This window comes from Nelumbo nucifera, chromosome 6 (genome assembly GCF_055504915.1).
Source record: "Nelumbo nucifera cultivar China Antique chromosome 6, China Antique-T2T, whole genome shotgun sequence".
Classification (NCBI taxonomy): Eukaryota; Viridiplantae; Streptophyta; class Magnoliopsida; order Proteales; family Nelumbonaceae; genus Nelumbo; species Nelumbo nucifera.
Genome location: NC_142654.1, coordinates 18,914,381 through 18,933,482, shown reverse-complemented (window position 1 = coordinate 18,933,482; position 19,102 = coordinate 18,914,381). Strand labels below are relative to the sequence as shown.

Genomic DNA, 19,102 nt, shown 5'->3' with positions numbered 1-19,102 from the left:
GTCTTCTGAACATAGGGTTCCAGGCAAGACTCTTCCAGTTGGAACAGGTGAGGGAACAGCTCTTCAAAGGACCTATTGTTACACCATTTATCTTTCCAAAACTTCAAGCGAAGTCCTGAACCCAACTTGGGGGACAAACCACTTTGGACCAGAGGGTAGATTTCCATAATGTTCTTCTACAGAGAGCAGCCCAATGATGGAAAGTTCAAGGTAGTTATCCAATCCTCTCCATCTGTTTCATACTTGGCTGCAATTAAAGACCTCCACCAACTATTTCTTTCTCTAGAAAATCTCCAGATCCATTCACCCATTAAAGCTCTGTTAAAAGTTTTCAGACTTCTCGCCCCTAAGCCACCTCTTTCTTTTGGAGTACACACCTGTTTCCAACTGACTAAGTGTATTTTCTTTTCCTCCTCCCAACCCTTCCATAGGAAATCCCTTTGGAGCCTTTCTAATTTGTTCGCCACTTTGATAGGAATTAGAAGAGAGAGAGGAAGTAGGAAGGGAGGTTAGACAGAGAACTCTTCAGAAGAGTAATTCTACCCCCAAAGAGAGATATTTAGCTTTCCAGGAAGCCAATTTCCTTTCCAATCTTTCCACCATCGGATCTCAAATTAGAAAGGAAGAGCACTTAGCCCCCAAGGGAAGCCCTAAATACATTGTTGGAAGATACCCAATCTGACAAGCAAGGGCTTCTGCTAGCACTTCAAGAGTCTCAACCTTCCCCACTGGGATTACTCTACTCTTGGCCCAGTTAACCTTCAAACCTGTTACCACTTCAAACCAACTTAACACCCCAAGCATGATCTCCAGTTGATCTAGATCTGCATCAATAAAACACATTGTGTCGTCTGCAAACTGGAGTAACTACACCTTTTCCCCTCCTGGTACTGATTCAAACCCCTTCCACAAGCCTTCTTCACTAACTTGGTGAACAAAAAGGACAACATCTCCATTATACATATGAACAGCAGAGGGGAAAGTGGGTCCCCTTGTCTGAGGCCTCTAGAGCTTTTAAAGAAGTCAGCCGATTCACCATTAACTAGCACCGCAAATTTGGGGGAAGAAACACAAACTTTGATCCAGTTCCTCCATTTCTTACCAAAATTCATCTTTTCCAAAACTAAATCCAAACATTTCCAATTGGCATGGTCATAGGCTTTTTCCAGATCCAGTTTACAAATCAACCCTGATTTACCTTCCCTTCTCCTTGAGTCTATCAATTCATTTGCCACCAGGACACTGTCTAGCATCTGCCTTCCCAGCACGAATGCAAATTGATTCTTTGCAATCACAAAATTCAGCACTGACTTCAATCTTTCTGCTAGAGCTATACAAGTGTATATGTGTATGTATGCATGCATACATGTACATATGTATGTAATAAAAAGAGAGAGAGAGAGAGAGAGAGAGAGAGACAGCAGCCCAGTGCACAAGGCTCCCACCAATGCGGGGTCTGGTGAGGGACAGATGTATGTAATATGTATATATAATAAAAAGTAATACATATATAAGAGTCAGGTTCAGGTTGCCCAATGCTTCAACCCTAATCCAGCCCAACCAAAATCAGGTTGGGTTGAATCTATAAAACCAGCAACCAACCCACCCTGAAAACAGGTTGGGTCAGTCAGATTTCAGGTTCACCTGACACCAAGTTGTAACTAAAGGACAATAAGCCAGTACAAACCCTTACTAATCCATCAGACATCCATTTCTTTTCATCAATGCTATAGGATATCAATTTCCCAGATATAAGTAGAGACATACCAAAACCATGAGAATCCACATTTTACCACCTTCAACATGCATCCTTGCAACAAAAGATGTAAAGGAATACAACCAATCTTGTTTATAGCAAAACAAAAACATGAAACATGAGATATAAGATAAAAGAAAAATAATTTATAACTAAGAAAATCAGAAATTGTTACTGTTATAATTCAGGTCTGCCTTAGAGTTCGGCCTGACTGAGTTCAGTTATGTAGAAGAAGAAAAAGTGATAAAGAAAGAGAGAAAGAGAGAAAGAGAGAAAGAGAGAAAGAGAGAAGAGAGAATTCTGGTTCGAACTGAAAGAGTCAACCTCACTTCTCCCAGTCGGCCAGTAAGTATTTATATTATTATTAAAGCATGACTGAAAAGACCTATGTGCCCTTACTTAAGTTAAGAGCACATGTTTCAACACAACATTACAGATCAGCAACATCAATCAAGGTATAAAGACAGAAATACCCCTACGCTAACACTCCCCCTCAAGCTAGTGAGTATATATCATATACTCCCAGCTTGTTACATATGTAGTCCACTCTTCCCCGACTCAAGCCTTTTGTAAATAAGTCAGCCCACTGATTTCCTATATTAACATGTGTAGTGTCTAGCTCTCCATTCAGCACCTTCTCCCTCACAAAGTGACAGTCAACCTCAATGTGCTTGGTTCTTTCATGAAACACTGGATTAGAGGAGATACGAACTGCAGCCTGATTATCACAATAGAGCTTCATTGGAGTGTTAATGGTGTACCCTACTTCCTGTAGAAGGTTCCTTAGCCACACTAATTCACAAGCGGTGTGCGCCATAGCCCTATATTTTGCTTCTGCACTGCTTCTTGCCACAACCGTCTGCTTCTTACTTTTCCATGTCACCAGGTTACCTCCCAAAAACGTGCAATAGCCTGTAGTAGACCGCCTATCAAACATAGAACCGGCCCAATCAGCATCAGAATACCCTTCTATTTCAAGTTTTCCCCCACTCTTGTATATCAGACCGCGACCCGGGGCCCCTTTTAGATACTTCACAATTCTCAGAACCGCATTCCAATGAGGAATCAAAGGTTTTTGCATGAACTGGCTTACCACACTAACTGCAAATGAGATGTCTGGTCTGGTAATGGTTAGGTAGTTCAGTTTGCCCACAAGTCGTCGGTATCTGCCAGGGTCTTCAAACACTTCACCCATATCACTGCTTAGCTTGGTATTTGTGTCCATGGGTGTTTCAGCTGATTTGGCACCCAACAAGCTTGTTTCTTCCAGCAAATCAAGCACATACTTCCTCTGGCACAGGTTAATCCCATACTTGGATCTCGCTACCTCTATATCCCCAAGAAGTATTTCAGTTTACCCAGATCCTTTATCTGAAAGTGATCCTGCAGATAAGTCTTCAGCCTGTCAATACCAATGTTATCATTCCCAGTAATAACAATATCATCTACATACACCACCAACAGTATTTTTCCTCCCGGAGAGTCATGACTAAATACAGAATGGTCAACTTTGCACTGTTTCATGCCAAACTTCTTTACCACCTCACTGAACCTACCAAACCATGCTCGAGGAGATTGTTTAAGCCCATATATAGCCTTCCTTAGTCTGCACACCTTACCATCCTCCCCCTGAGCAACAAACTCTGGAGGTTGCTCCATGTAGGCCTCCTCGAGTAAGTCACCATGCAAAAAGGCATTCTTGATATCAAGCTGATATAGTGGCCACTCATACATGGCTGCAAGAGAGATCACAACACGAACTGACCCTATCTTAGCAATCGGTGAGAAGGTCTCTGTGTAGTCAATGCCATAGGTTTGGGAGTACCCTTTCGCAACTAATCGCGCTTTCAGGTGTTCAACACTACCATCAGGCAGACACTCAACCGTATAAACCCACTTACAACCAACAGCTTGCTTCCCAGGAGGAAGAGCAGTGAGGTCCCAAGTATGATTACGATGAAGGGTTGAGAGTTCTTCTTCCATGGCACGGCACCACCCTAGAGAGGCAAGGGCTTCCTGGACATCTTTAGGAACAATAACTGATGATAACAAGGTAACAAACTGGCGATGGGAAGCGGAAAGGTGAGTAAGAGAAACATAATTAGAAATGGGATGAAGGGTGCAAGTACGTTTACCTTTCCACAAAGCAATGGGTAGATCAATCTTAGATGCTAAGTGGGGATCTGGTGCCGGATCCGTCGACGGAGATGTAGCCGGAGGAGTAGTAGCTAGTGCACATGAGCGATGTGTATACACATGACGGATAGGTGGGCGTTCAACAGGTGGTGGCACCGGAGGCAAGGATTTGGTCACAACTGGAACAAAGGGAGGAGGATCGACAACGGGAAGTGGAAGAGGAGGAGGTGATGAGGAGGAAGAAGCATCACCAGACCCCAAAAAGAACGGAGTAGACTCAAAGAAACTGACATCAGCACACACAAAGGACCGTCGAGAACCAGGATGGTAACACCTATACCCTTTCTGGGTCCGAGAATAGCCAAGGAAGATGCACTTGAGAGAACAGGCATCAAACTTGTCGTTCCCAGGACCCAGATTATGGACAAAACAGACACATCCAAAAACTCTTGGCGTAAGAGGGAACGAAGACAAAGTGGGAAACAAGACCTGAAACGGAGACTGACCATCAAGGATGAACGTGGGCATCCGATTAATCAGAAAACAAGAGGTAAGCACTGCATCACTCCAAAAAGGTTTGGGAACATGCATGTGATGCATTAGGGATCTTGCTGTTTCAAGGAGATGGCGATTCTTTCTCTCAGCCACCCCGTTTTGTTGTGGGGTGTAGGTACACGAGGTCTGATGTATAATGCCGTGTTGGTCTAGGTATTCCTGAAATGACGAGGATAAATATTCACGGCCATTATCAAAACGAAAAACTTTGATGTGGGTACCAAATTGGTTACGAATTTCAGCATAAAATTTTTGAAAAATGGTAAACAATTCACTTCTTTCTTTCATTAAATAGAGCCACGTCATCCTTGAAAAATCATCCACAAAAATGACAAAATATCTGTATCCATTATATGACATTACTTTATAAGGACCCCAAACATCTGAATGAACTAAAGAAAAAGGACTCGACACATGGTTATCAACCCTAGAACTAAAGGGAACACTATGGTGTTTCCCAAACTGACACGACTCACAATCCAAAACAGAAAGCTGACTCAAGGACGGAACCAAGGACTTCAAGACTTTGAGCGACAGATGACCAAATCGGCAGTGCCACTGGAGAGGAGAAAGAGATGACTGGAGAGCTGTTGAAGTTCTACCACCACCACCGTCAAGATAATACAGTCCACCTGCTTCATGCCCTCCACCAATCTTCATCCCCGTCTTGAGATCTTGAAAGACACACATAGAAGGATAAAAGGTAATGGAGCAGTTAAGTGATTTGGTCAGCTTACTAATAGACATAAGGTTAAAAGACAATTTAGGAACATACAGAACTGATGAGAGGGATACAAGATCTAGGTCAACATTACCAACACCACAAATTGAGGATGTGGAACCATTAGCGAGGGTGACAGATTGTGATGTTGAGCAATGAGATAAGAAGGAAAACACACCTGGAGTTCCAGTCATGTGATCGTAGGCTCCAGAGTCAATGATCCAGGGATTGGGTGTAGATGCCAGACAAGCCATACCTGAGTGAGCAAAAGTCGTCGTGTTCTGCTGTGACTGGATAAACCTCTCATATTCATCATGGGGAACACTCACCATCTCCTTCATGGGACCATCTGTGGATGTAGGAGGCAACTGGTCAGATGAATGATTCTCCTGTCTAAAGCTGGAACTTGAGTCACCGGTCGCGGCATGATTGACCCAGGTTGAGGGAGGACCATGTAGATCATAACAATAGTTGATGGTATGTCCATCCATACCACAATGAGTGCACTTCCTCGGGCCTGAGCTACGTCCTCTACCACGGGCTCCCCCTGAATCTCTGCTCCCAATACGACCACCACCACAATTATGAGTAGACCCACCATTGCCACTTCGGCCATATGCAGAACCACTACCACCACCACGGCCAGACTGAGCTCCCCGAGCTCCACCTCTACCACCACAGCCTCTCGATGCAACAAAGGCAAATCTATCTGAGATATTAGAGTTCTCAGTAGATCCGATAGAAATCCTCCGAAGTCGAGCAAATACCTCTTCTAGGGACGAAAGAGTTGATCCCCCTAATATCTGAGCCCGTACTGGTTCATATTCAGACTTTAGTCACATCAAGCTGCTCTCTCTGTTGTTGTTGAATCTTGACATCAGAAGTGAGAGGATGATAGACATTCAACTCATTACGTATGTTCCTCATGTTGGCATAGTACTCCTCAAGACTCTGATTGCCCTGTTGCAGATTAAAGTACTCTTGATAAAGCTAATAAACTCTGGTTGTATTGTCCTGCCTCGAATACAATTTCTTCGCATGGTCCCACACATCTTTGGCAGTATCAAGGAACATGAAGTTCACACTAATCCTGGGTTCCATACTGTTCCACAACCATGTGATGATCTGAGCGTCCTCTTGCTCCCAGTCTTCATACTCGTGAGAGTCAGAGGAGGGTTTCTCCTCTCTTATGTGTTTTACCTTCTTCTTTGCCTTCAGAAAGACTTCAACGGATTTAGCTCAAGGCACATAATTCTCTCTATTTAACTTAATGGAGGTCATCTGAACATTCAGGTAGTCTGTAGGCACCATCACACTAGGTTTATAATCATTATTGTCTCCCATTATGTTATCACCAATTCTGCACACTTGCTGAATTCTATATCACTGAGATCTGCACACTACACACCACTAGGTCACACCTGTCACATTGATTTCAGCACTTGTTGTTGCTGAAAAGTGTGCTCACACCACAAACCCTACTCCTACAACTACCTGAAATCTCACCACTATATGATCATATCTCTTCCTTCAAAATGCACAAAGAAACCAGCATAAACCCTAGCTCTTACTGGCCGAGACCCTAGCAAATGGTCTGAAACACACCTCCTATTTAATCCATAACAGATATCATGCACTGAAATCTCTTACCTTATTGCTGAAGTAACACCCATGCGAGCAGGAGAGCAGTCCACACACAACAGCCACTGCCCACACAGTTCGGCCCTCTATTCTTCCTCTACTAGGAGAGGGCGATCTCAGAAATCACAGCAACTGACCACATACGACCTGACTGGAGGCATAGAGACCCCCAAGGGAAGAGGGCGATCACTCCTTTTCAGCCCTTTCCCTTATCTCCAATCGAACACAAAAAAAAAAGAGAAAAACCCTAGATAGGGTGCGCAGAGAATGAACTCTAGGCAAACAGAAATCTAGGCAGATTTAACCTAGCTCTGATACCATGTTATAATTCAGGTCTGCCTTAGAGTTCGGCCTGACTGAGTTCAGTTATGTAGAAGAAGAAAAAGTGATAAAGAAAGAGAGAAAGAGAGAAAGAGAGAAAGAGAGAAAGAGAGAAAGAGAGAAGAGAGAATTCTGGTTCGAACTGAAAGAGTCAACCTCACTTCTCCCAGTCGGCCAGTAAGTATTTATATTATTATTAAAGCATGACTGAAAAGACCTATGTGCCCTTACTTAAGTTAAGAGCACATGTTTCAACACAACATTACAGATCAGCAACATCAATCAAGGTATAAAGACAGAAATACCCCTACGCTAACAGTTACCTTTACAGCATTATGAGAAACGAATTAGCAAATTACACAAGCAAACTAAGTGGTTGAACAAGATGTTCAGTAATCAGGTACATTAATTCAACAGTTCTAAACATATCTCGTAAGATTCCTTGATTTCAGAAAATAAAACACCATGAAGCCCATGAAGAACGAATTATATCAACTAATTGCATAGATATGATAACAGTAGATATGCAAATCAGCAAAGATCCATAGCATCCCATACCTTTCAATTGAGTAGCAAATGTACCTGTGACCAACCTTAAAATGCTATAGAAGTCAAGTAAGTGACATGAAAGCATGTGAAGGTAAACAACATTAACAAAAAGCAACATCATTAAATTTTCTTGATCAGTAATACATCATTAAACTCTAACAAACTAAAGGTGAAAAACAGAAACTGGTTAAAAATACTCTTAACAGTTGGAGATAGATTTAATAATCAAGTAGTAAAAGGAAAGAAAGAATACATCTTTAAGGCATGATAAAGCATGTAATTAACTTCAGCATGCGAGGAAACTCCAGTAAGCACTTGGATGCATCTTCAGAGTAGAACATAAATGCTTGCAATAATTATGTGATAATCGAGTGGTCATTAAACCTCAAATTAACTACTCAAATATCTAAAAGCAAACATAAATAAAAGCATAAAGTAGGGAATATGAGTACATAGCTATACATCTATCATCAAAACATTATGTCCATCAGGAGAAATTACCATCAACTCTCTCATCACAAGAAGAAAAAATAGAAAAAGCATCTCACCTAAAAAGTCTAAAACTCATGAACAAAACAGCACCACTAATCCCTTTCCATGACACATCCTATCCAACCACCAAATTTATAGGAAAAATGTCCCTACATTATGAAATAAAAAAGTAAATAGCAATAATTGCCTGCCTTGAGAAAGTGCAACCCCACCTTCAAATGTGAGCAAATAGAGCAGTCGTTTTTTTCTCCTGAGTTGCCATGACATCTACAAACCAGTGGAAGAACATGCAAAGAAACAGAGAATCCACATAAAACAATTTTGAACAATTTAAGCACAGCTACAATTGCCAACAACCACAAAGGGGAGATATGTATTCAACTTGCAAAGCAATCAATAGACTGATTGACAAACCATAGGAGATGAAGCTTTTCAATTATGTAACAAGAAATATTACTTAACATAACTCACCTCAATAGGGGTCATTAATTCTAAGGGCTTCTCCCAACTAGATTGCCGTGTCTTCTTGTTGTAATAATATCTGAAAATTGTAGAGAAGTATCATTCAAAGGTAGTTCAAAAGCTATAAAAAAAATGGACTTGAGAAGACAATAAACAAACTATTGACCAGAAATTCACCAAAACAATGGAAATAATATGTCCACGAGATAGTTTCAGATTTTCTTGATCAATATAAAATAAATTCACATTCAATCTATTATCAAAAATATCAAAACATGCATAACAAATGGACTCAAACTATACCTTCTGCCATCAGGTGAAGTATGTTCCTGCCAGTCTGACGAGGACTGTTGAGTAGGGCTAGGCTGAACAGCTGTTGCCTGAAATGCCAATAAAAGAAACCCCATAAACAAGAAATGCAAATTGCAAAGAGGAGAATGAGAACAAAAAAGAAAAAAGAGATAAACATGCCACAAAAAAAAATTCTTTAAATCAGTAACCATGGGCATGAATCATATATATAAGCAACTAGTAAGTTAAGGAATGACCCAGAAATGGAACATGAAACATAACACTTACTGGAACAGTAGGAGCTGTAACTGAAGGTTGTTGAACAGTCTGTTGCACAGGAGTAACAAGAGGTGTGCTTTGGCTTCCAGGTGGCAACCAAGGTTGTCCTGCAGCTGGTACCACATGCGCATGCATTTGAGACACTGGCTGGTAGTGGGTAAAGGTATTTATGTTATTCTGTGGCTGGCCATAAGACAGTGGTGTAAACTGCAAAAACATCATTACATGAAAATAAAAATGAAGCTTCTCCAACACTCAAAAAGTGTAGCATCGACATGAAAGAAACTGTTAAATCTTACAGTATATGATGATGAAAGAGGTATGCCCGTGCCACCTATACCAGTACCAGATATAGGTTGAGCATTTTGCTGAGGCTGTGAAGATCCAGATAAAATAGGCCTGTTTGACTGAGAATAAGAAATTGGAATTGCTTGTGATGAAGGTGGGCCATGACCTGGCTGGCCAGGCCTTGGAGGTAGCTGTTGAGTTGGTTGGAAAAACTGGAGTTGCTGATTTTGGGCAGAAGAAATTCCTGCATTTGATCCAGAAATTCCTTGGCCAATCGGATAAAACTGTTGAGAAGCAGCCGGAATAAATGGCTGTGGTTGCTGCACTGGAACCACAGGTCGAAACTGCAATGAAGATTGAATAATAATAATAATAATAGCATGCATTAGAATGCTTAAGAGAACAAGTTAGTAATATAAAAGAAAAGGTGGGAAAATTTTGAGAACTCATAAAAAGACACCACTTACTTGCATGGATATTGGAGGACCAAAGTTTTGAGGAAGACCAGCTGAACCAACTATTGGAGGACAAAGTGGCTTTCTCACAATAAAGGGAAAAAAACAGAAAATCATTTATAAGGGTTCAGCAAAAATCTAAACAAATAGAAGAGCTTCTATGGAAAAAAGATTATAAATGCTACCTGTGCCGCAGATGATTGAGGATTACTGGCCATTGCAAGGCAAGCGTCTGAAACAATTAAAAGAAATTAGGACACCATATAAAGTATTAGCCCTCAGAGTCCCATTTAGATGTAGCAGAGTAAGACAACCTAAAAACTGTTTTATAAAAGAAAGAGCATAAAAACCTCATTTTTAAACCCACATAAAAAACACTTAAATCATGGCTTAAATGAGGAGAAAACAATAACCTGGAACAACTAGTAAAGTCAGTGGATGTAGTTCCCACTGATCTGGGATCCAATCCAGCCTTCACCTTGTCCCTCTCCCCTAAATTTGCCTAAAAAAACAGTAATCTTCAAAATAATCACCACAAAATTGTAATAGGAAAGAATAAATAAAAAAACTAAAAAGTATAATAGAAGTACTGAAGAATCATAACAGTCTATGAAAGGAGGGAAAAGGCAAAGAGTAAATCTGATCTATGAGAGGAGGGAAAAGGCAGAGAGTAAATCTGATCCATGGAGAGAAAACAATCTCCTTGTGAGAACAAATCTGATCCGTGAAGAAGTAATAAAAATAAAACAGCATTCTTCTGAGAGCATAATAATACTTCGTAGTCCTAATGAGATAGCAACCCAAGTACCAAGAAGCAGGAACTGGACCAAAAGCAGGATCTGAAACAGAAAGCTGGAAATGCTGGGGCATAAAATCTGAAAAAGCTTCGAAGGTCTCAAGTGGCATCAGAGCATGGATATACGTGTAAGTGGACAAGAGAGTTTTAAAAGGCATTAGGTTTAGTTAGTTAATAGTACCTTCGTAATTTTCTTTTTACATGCTGTTCATCCTTTAAAAGATTCAATCTTTCATGATTAAATTAAATAGAGAGACCGAATTTGATAAAATAAGGCAAAGCAAGCAATGTTGTCAGAATCATTATACTTTTTTTGGCTAGTGAATCTAATTCGCTAAATCTAATGCATCCAGTTTATGGCACCAACCCATCAGAACATCGACTTCATGCCTTAAATTCTACATAACTAATTAAATTCACTTAATAGATCAATTTAATTGTTTTAACTTTCCTTGATTATAGGATACTCAAATCAAGTAAACGTTGTCTTTCTTTTTCCTTGGAAGTTATTTATCATATCTTAGGATCTGGATTTTTTGGACCATTGACCAGATTAACTACTCTGGTCTACCCTTGTAATTTAAATAAACCACATCTGCCACCCTAGTAAATGAAAATATCCTCAGTTAACTATGTAAATACAGTAAAATGGAAAGAAATAACATAGAAGGCAAGTGCCAACCTTATGTGTACATGAAACCCTTTCATATACTCCATTAAAGACTGAAAAAAAAATACTAAAATAAACTTCAGTACATTATTTCAAGTTCTATGGTTCCTTTCCCATATCTTTACCTTCTTTTCTAGATTCAGTTGAGAAATCAATGAAATGAGAAAGGTAATTCTTGTTTTCCTCTCTCTAACATAGAATAAGAAAGGAAAAGAGCATTAAGCTATATTCTGAAGTTCTTAATACAAACCAAAGAAGGGTTTTTGTAAAAGTATTTTAAACAAAAAAATAGTACAATTAGTCAAAAAGAAACTTTCTTATCACAAATACCTAATCTAAAAAGGTGCTTTGTAAATAACAACAGAGATTAAAACACATGCATCCATGTAGAGGCTAACCATTAAGGGTCTTCCACATACACCCTTGTCAATAAAAGGTTGACCTTGGTTAGGTTCTGGAAGGACTTCTGGTGTGGAAATCATATCCTAAAGGATGAATTACCGGAGTTATTTGAGTTGACAAGGATGCAAAGGTGGCTGGTTATATGCAGATTTCAAATGGAGAATGTGTCTGGTGTCCTCTGCTCAGAAGAGCCTTAAATGACTAGGAGATTGAACCTTTTGGAGCTTCCAGAAGCTTTATAGTTTGCAAGTTGATACCAACATAGAAGACAGTAAAACTGTGGCTGATGGAAAAATCTGGACAATTTTCTGTAAAATCCTTTTATAATAATTTGACTCGGCAAGATGATCAAGAGTTTCCTTTGAGTAAAATATGGTACAAATGCATTCCCTCAAAGCTAGCTTCCTTTGTTTTGTCAGCATACTTAAATAAGCTCTTCACAAGGACAACCCACTAAAGAGAAGAGTGCAGATTGACTCAGTGGCCTGTGTTCTATGCAACAGTATGGAAGAATCCGCTAATCATTTGTTTTTGCACTGCAATTTTACTTACAGTATCTGGGAGAAAGTGTTCAAGCTTTTTGCCTTAAAGGGATATTGCCCAGCATCAGTGGAGGACTTTGAGCAGTGTTCTGGTTGATCTGGAAGGAAAGAAACTGTAACCGAGAGCAGGATAGGATTTTACAGAACAAAAGCTGTCAACTGGAGGAAGTATGGCAGAAAATATTGGGCAAACTGATTTCTTGGTCATCAATACAGTGGGGCATGGACAGACAAGTTAGTGTTTCTATTTTTGAGTTTTTTGTATTTCCCCTGTTGTACAGCCTCTGGTTGTACAATTTTTTTTTCTTATTAATGAACGAAACCTTTTCTCTTCTCAAAAAAAAGAAAAGGTACATTGCCTGGTTGACTCTATTAATGGCAGTACAAGTACAACTACCTGACATCTTACAACACAAGCTAAATAATCTGAATGGCATCTTCACTTTTGATGAGATGACAAAATCAAAAGTTGGAATATGGGTTTTAGAAGGGATCTGAGAGTCTTTGAGCTAGACCAAGCTGCTCTGCTACTTAAAACCTTGACCCGGTTTGTTTAGACCACTCCAAACCTGATGCTCGAATTTGGATTCCTAAATCCTAACACTTCGGGAATTTTTTCTTGTGCTTCTTTTTTTCTCTCAGGTGTGTTCTGCCCCTAACCATCAGCCTTTCTTTTGTAAAGGAATCCCCCCCCCAAGTGGGAGCCCTTTGCTGGGAAGTTTCTCCTGGAAAAGTAAACACTTTGGACATCTTGCAAAAGAAAAGACCCAACCTTAGTATTTCCCCAAATTGATGTATCCTTTGCAAAGCTAATGAAGAAAGCTGTCACCATCTACTAATCTCTTGCCCCTTTGTCATGGGGCATTGGGAGAAGATTTTTTGGTCTTTTTGTTGCAAGTGGACGTTGCCTTTGCAAATTGAGAGACTCTTTGACCCTACAATCTTTAGGTGGCCTAAGATAAGAGGAAGAGTATTATGGAGATGTGTTAGGGCTGCTTCAGTATGGACAGTATGAGAGGAAAGCAATAACAAAATCTCCAATGATAAAGAGAGGGATGAGGATTCTGTTTGGGGTTGTTTGCAGAACAGTCTATTAATTGGACTAAAGCATCAGATCTTTTTTCACAATTCTCTTTAATTGACATGTGGAGAAACTGGGTAGTGGTTGCAAATTCTTCTTCAGTTAAGAACAAGCCGGTTGTTGCCTAGAAGCCCTCTGAAGAAGGCTTTATCAAGTTAAACTTTGATGGTAGCAGCCTCAGTAATCCTAGGCCTTCTGGTATTGAAGGAGTTTTTAGGAATGCAGAGGGTCAGATTGTTACCTTGTTTTCTGGTCCAATCGGAGTAGGGGGATGCAGTTAGTGCAGAGGTCCAAGCAGTTTTACAGGGAGTATAGCTGGCAAAAGAAATGAACTTCACGAGATTGGTCATTGAAGGAGACTCTAAATTGGTAATTGGGTGGCTGGAAGAGCCAGAGACTGTAGTGGGTCCTATAGGGGGTGATAAGAAGATTTAAGTGGCTAACCTCCAATTTAACGGTTAGAGTTCAGTGGGAGAGGAGATAAGCTAACGAGCTGGCAGACCTTTTCACTAAGCAAGGGGTGCATAGGGATCATTTGTTTTGGGCTCAGTTGTAATTTTGCTTTGTCTTGAGGCAACACCTCACGCCTCTTTGTGGGAACTCTATTCTGAACCTTATGTTGGTTCATCTTGATTAATCTTAATAAATTACTTTATTACTTATCAAGAAAGAGATGACAGAATCAAAAATAAGTTTGGCTGGGTATGAATCAGTTAGAAGGTTGATAATCTCCATCACGTGCTTGACCTTGAACCTTACAGCCTTCAATGATATAAAGCAAACCAAACAGCTACAGGTCATCAAGAGTAAGGCTGCACTCTAGTTCTAGGATAAAAAGAGTCTTATTGGAGAGAGAGAGAGAGAGAGTTAAATTCCTTCCAAAGAATTAAATCCCTCCTTAAATAAAGGAAAAATATTTCTTTTTGATCAGCTTAAATAAAGGAAAAATATTTTTTTGACCAATAGAAAAGTGACTTTATTAAAATATTTGGAATGAAGAAATGATTAGTACAACTTTTTAACCATAGTGTCAATCCCTACTTGCAATCCCCAAATTACATGGATGCCCAAAACAGTTGTTGCCTCATTACCCCTTGTTTAGCTAATGAGTCAGCTAAATCATTTGCACACCTTCTAACCCTTTTAAATTCAAGCACCATTTCTTTTGCAATCTTTTCCACCTCCCTTGGTACATACTGGAGGGACCAAGGAATGCGCCAATTGGATTTAGCCCAAGATATGACTACTTGTGAGTTTCCTTCCACCTCAATCATCCTAAATGCCAGTTGTTTAGCTAACCTCAAGCCTTGCAATAAGGCCAACAGTTCGGCCTTCAAAGCATTTCAAAAGCCAATTGCACCTGGGAATATAGCCAAGAGTCTCTTAGAATTTCTGATAACCCCTCCTATTCCAGCCATACCCAGTTTGCCAAGAGAGCTCCCATCAAAGTTTAATTTTACTGTGTTGCCTTCTAGGAGTTTCCAATCCATCCCAATTCTGTCTTTTGCTCTTGATGATTGTTCTATATCAGTCCAGGCCCTGAAGAAATCAGTTACTGAGAGTGTCTTGAAGATATCCAAAGTCTTAGCCCAAAAAACTACCTTTATTTTTATATTGTCTATCATCTTCTTCCAGATTCCAGCTCTTTTCTAGGAAAATTCTGTTATTCCTCACTACCCAACAAATTGATGCCTTAGTGGCTCTCAAAAGCGCTTTCCCCCTTTACTTAGGTTGTCTCAAGAAGTTAGGGTTGAAAAGACCTTCCACGTCTTGGGGTGGAACCCACTTGCAACCAAAAAGAGAACCAAGAAAAAACTCCCACATTCTTTTATTTCATCAAAAGAACTCCCAAATTCTAAGCACAAACAAAAGGACAGGAGAGTAGTAAATGAGATAATGTCTCGTCGTTACCCCTACAAAGGAAGCACATGTGAGGAGTAGACTTGTTCATGGGCCAGGCTCAGACTTGGTTTTTCCCAAAATTTGAATGGGACTGGCTCGAATCCCAAGCCCGAAACAGTGTAAAGTCAGGCCTGAAGCCCGGCCCATGAACAGGTCTAGTAAGGAGAGAGGCAAACAAAAGGCCTTCTTTTCTGCAACATGTCACAAGTATTTAACTTACTAAGAAAAATTTCCTAGAAGAAAGCTTGAATTTTAAGTGGGATAGGATTACACCAAATTTCTTTCACTCGAATTCCACGCCTTGGATGTTAGACAAGGTAAGGGATTTAAAGGAGGAGGAGCAAGTAAAGAGGCCATCTAGAGAGGATGATCAAATTCTAGAATCCTCAAGGGAAGAGCCCAACAAAACCTGCTTTAGGGTATCAAGTAGGTAAATCAAGGAAGAACATTCATTTTCCCTTAACTAGGGTAAAGGAAAAATATTGACATTAATGGATAACCATTGATTGAATTGTCCATGATCTGATGTGACCAAATACATGGCCACATGGTAGATCAAAAAGACTGATAACTAAGCACATCCTCTGAATATGCCACTGAAAAAGTCTGGGCCCAGTAGGAGATTTGCACATCATCCAAAAGCTCATAAATTTGTTAAAAAATGTGGACAGAAATTGTTGAGCAAAACGTGGCAGAGGATGGGTATATTCTCCATAAAAGAGAGGATGTTTGGGGACTAATCTTTCATGCCAATGTCTTATTTGCCATGTGCCATTTCTTTGGCGCATCAGACTAAAGGTGACCAACCTATGGGACATGTGGCTTATGTAAGAGAGATTCCAGTTTCTGCACGGGATATGTGGCTTATGTGAAGAGGTAGAGTAGAAAAATCATTCTGGTCAACAGCTCAGAGGATCTGGAGCTCTAGACTCCATCTCTTACCACATCAAAGCTATAGGCTTTTTATCCTTTTTTGCTAAAAGTGGAAAACTTAAGAATGTTTTCATTGAGAAACATGTACACTTACAACTTGTACAGTTACATGTTATAGTTATGCACATATTCAAGTTCAAAATATCGATATGTACCAGCATGAGTTGTACGATACATATCAGTTTTTGAACCCACCAATAAGCTAAATACTAGGAGTTAGGACATGTGGCCATTTTTAAAAGGTAATTGAAACACACAATATGCAGTTAGTGTATCGCACATGTCAATACTTTGAACCTTACATGAATCCTATGGATGAATTAATAATGGCCAAGTGACTGCACTGATTGATTTATTCCTTTAAGTGGATAAAATAGGTAATATAATAAACTATTCAGGAGTATAGCAAACAATCCAACATGTTGTTCAGCCATAAGTACACAACCTACTTGATGGCTTATTCACCATAACTCAAAGCAATATGCCATTCAGTTGGAGACATTGTACATGAGTAAGGTGGGAAAAAAATTAGCAGTTTTATGTGGCTTTCATCTGGAGCAGCTCCAGAGGTATTCCAAGCACTAGAAACACCCACATAGATAGGACAGGGCTTGGCACAAAAGTCAAAACCGAATGTATTTAAATCAATTCTGATGGGAAGGCAAGTTTAGTGCATTGTGTCATTATAAAAAATGCTAACTGAAATTAGGAAAAAAGATCCAGATGCACAGAACATCTTTGTTTACAGCGTTCCTCGATAAATAAGTTTCCTCATAAAATACAAATATGGGAAAATTAGTTAATATCCACATTTCAGAACACCTCATATCACATGTTTTCTTCCTTGGCATCTATCATCTTAATGCAGCTTCTTTCTGTTATATATCAAAGAAAACATACAACTCCAGACCGGATTAAAGATTTGTTTTGTAAAGGTTGTTTTGGACCATAAACAGGAAGGTTAAATTCCAGAGCCCGGATCTTCGGCAAGCAAAAACTTTGCACACATGGCATCCAGCCACACATTGGGAATATCTCCCATACATGTATGTTAAATTCATAGGGTGATATTGCCAATGTGTGGCTGGATTCCCATGCTTGCAGAGTGTGCAGAAAGTGTACCAACATGTTTTCTTTTTTCTCTTATTTATGGGGTGATGAGGATTGAGGTAGTAACATACATATAATTAATAAAATAAACCATTTTTAATTTCTATGTTTAGGGTTCATTAAAGAGCAGAAAGGGAAAAGAAACTACACAGTTCACTATGAAATAACATATTGATTCTACTGAGAAACTCTTGAAGATGTAAGCCCCCATGAGTTGTTAGATTTACAATAAGAGAAGAGGTCATCATGATCATATAAAAGAGATGAGGTTTGGCTCTTTGCAAGTTGACTTACAAAGATACGGTGCACCAGGTTTTCTCATGAAAACAACCTGCTCACGAATCTGCATCATTCCCATGTGGAAACATGTCAACTCTTCTGTCATAGAGAATGACACTTTGCAAGCAAATTCAACAAACCAACCACTTTCTTCCTAAGATAAGTTCTTACATAAAGATCAAGAAAGGTATTTTATAAGGCCAAATTAAGTGAGAAATAAAATAAAACATCTCAACCCTATTCTAACACTCTAAAATCTAAAATGAGGATAAAAGTAATAAAGACCAAGCCAGCTATAACTGAAAACGAACATCGCAAAGAACCTACTTCTAACTGTACTTCAGAAGTTCCATCATAAATTACAACATCTTTGCAGCTTGAACTCAAACCCGAACAAAAACCCTAACCTGGGATCGTCTTCCAGAGTCCAGACCATAAATCAAACCCTAACTGTAATCGTCACTCAGAACTTGACACGAGTCAGACGACACAACGACTTGTATATTGAACTGTGCATTGATCCATTAAGCCATAAGAGACCTATGGTATATCTAAAGGGTCGCCATTAAATTAACAGAGAATTGGCCCAGCGCATAGAATGTAATTCAATTAAAAAAAGATAGAAATAACGATAATTCGATGAAGAAGAAGAAGCAGAAAGTAAATAGTAGAAACATATATTGAGAGACCATACTGATTTCAGAATTTGTATTAGAAATAACTGAAATTGGTTTGCAGATGACTTCGCGCGTTCTCCTGCTCTGCAGAGGTCGAACTATTTAATTTTATATAGTTTATTAATTTTGGTTAATTACTAGTATAGGTTTGAGAAATTACTGATATGCCATAAAAAAATTCAAGTTATATAGCTTGTAGCTTGTTGACCGGACCCTATAATATAAAAAGGGTTAAATATTTAAATTACCCCTATGATTTAAGTAAATGAACAAAAAAGAACTTATCCTAGGTATTCTTAAATTTTATGATAATGTACAAAATTCTCCTTTACCTTTTGTCATCGTTACAGTTCGTTCATATGTGATGTTACGTGATTAAAATAATTTTTTTTTTTTTTTATTTCAAAACTATCTTTTCATAGTGGTTCTTTTAAAACAAAATGATATTATAACCTTATATGAAACTTAGATTAAAAGTCCCTTGTCATCTCTCTAGAATCTAGAATCTAGTGTTTCCTTAACTCTATAAAAGCTTTTGCTCTCTCTTCTTCTCCTTCTCTCTTATTTTCCCACCTCATAAACCTTGGTAGAGAAGGTAAGCAACACCCCATCTCTTCTAAAATCCACATTTTTCTCATCGTTACAGTTCGTTCATATGCACAAGTATTGCTGATACAACAATCATAATCAATGTTTACAAAGTCGGGTCGGGTGGTCAGACTAGTTGAGCTATGACCTTGGGCCTTGGCCGATACAGTCATACC

The 19,102-nt window shown here is 39.3% G+C and overlaps 1 protein-coding gene across 7 annotated transcripts in view; it reads right to left on the bottom strand.

Annotated features, from left to right (window-relative positions):
* Nucleotides 1-18,477, bottom strand: part of LOC104591239 (pre-mRNA-processing protein 40A-like) — a 35,811-nt gene extending 17,334 nt beyond the window's left edge. For 2 of the 7 annotated variants that reach the window (XM_088889849.1, XM_088889854.1), the window contains exons 1-6: nucleotides 10,132-10,178; nucleotides 9,959-10,027; nucleotides 9,503-9,835; nucleotides 9,213-9,410; nucleotides 8,937-9,013; nucleotides 8,643-8,712 (exon numbers count right to left, since the gene is read on the bottom strand). In XM_088889849.1, coding sequence (XP_088745975.1) covers nucleotides 8,643-8,712; nucleotides 8,937-9,013; nucleotides 9,213-9,410; nucleotides 9,503-9,835; nucleotides 9,959-10,027; nucleotides 10,132-10,164 — 780 coding nt within the window. In that variant the 5' untranslated portion in view covers nucleotides 10,165-10,178. Of the gene's footprint in view, nucleotides 1-8,642; nucleotides 8,713-8,936; nucleotides 9,014-9,212; nucleotides 9,411-9,502; nucleotides 9,836-9,958; nucleotides 10,028-10,131; nucleotides 10,179-10,359; nucleotides 10,449-17,676; nucleotides 17,726-17,988; nucleotides 18,171-18,355 lie in introns of those variants that run through there. The other 5 variants (XM_088889850.1, XM_088889851.1, XM_088889852.1 and 2 more) reach the window with 5 other exon arrangements.
* Between the last annotated feature and the right edge of the window lie 625 nt (nucleotides 18,478-19,102).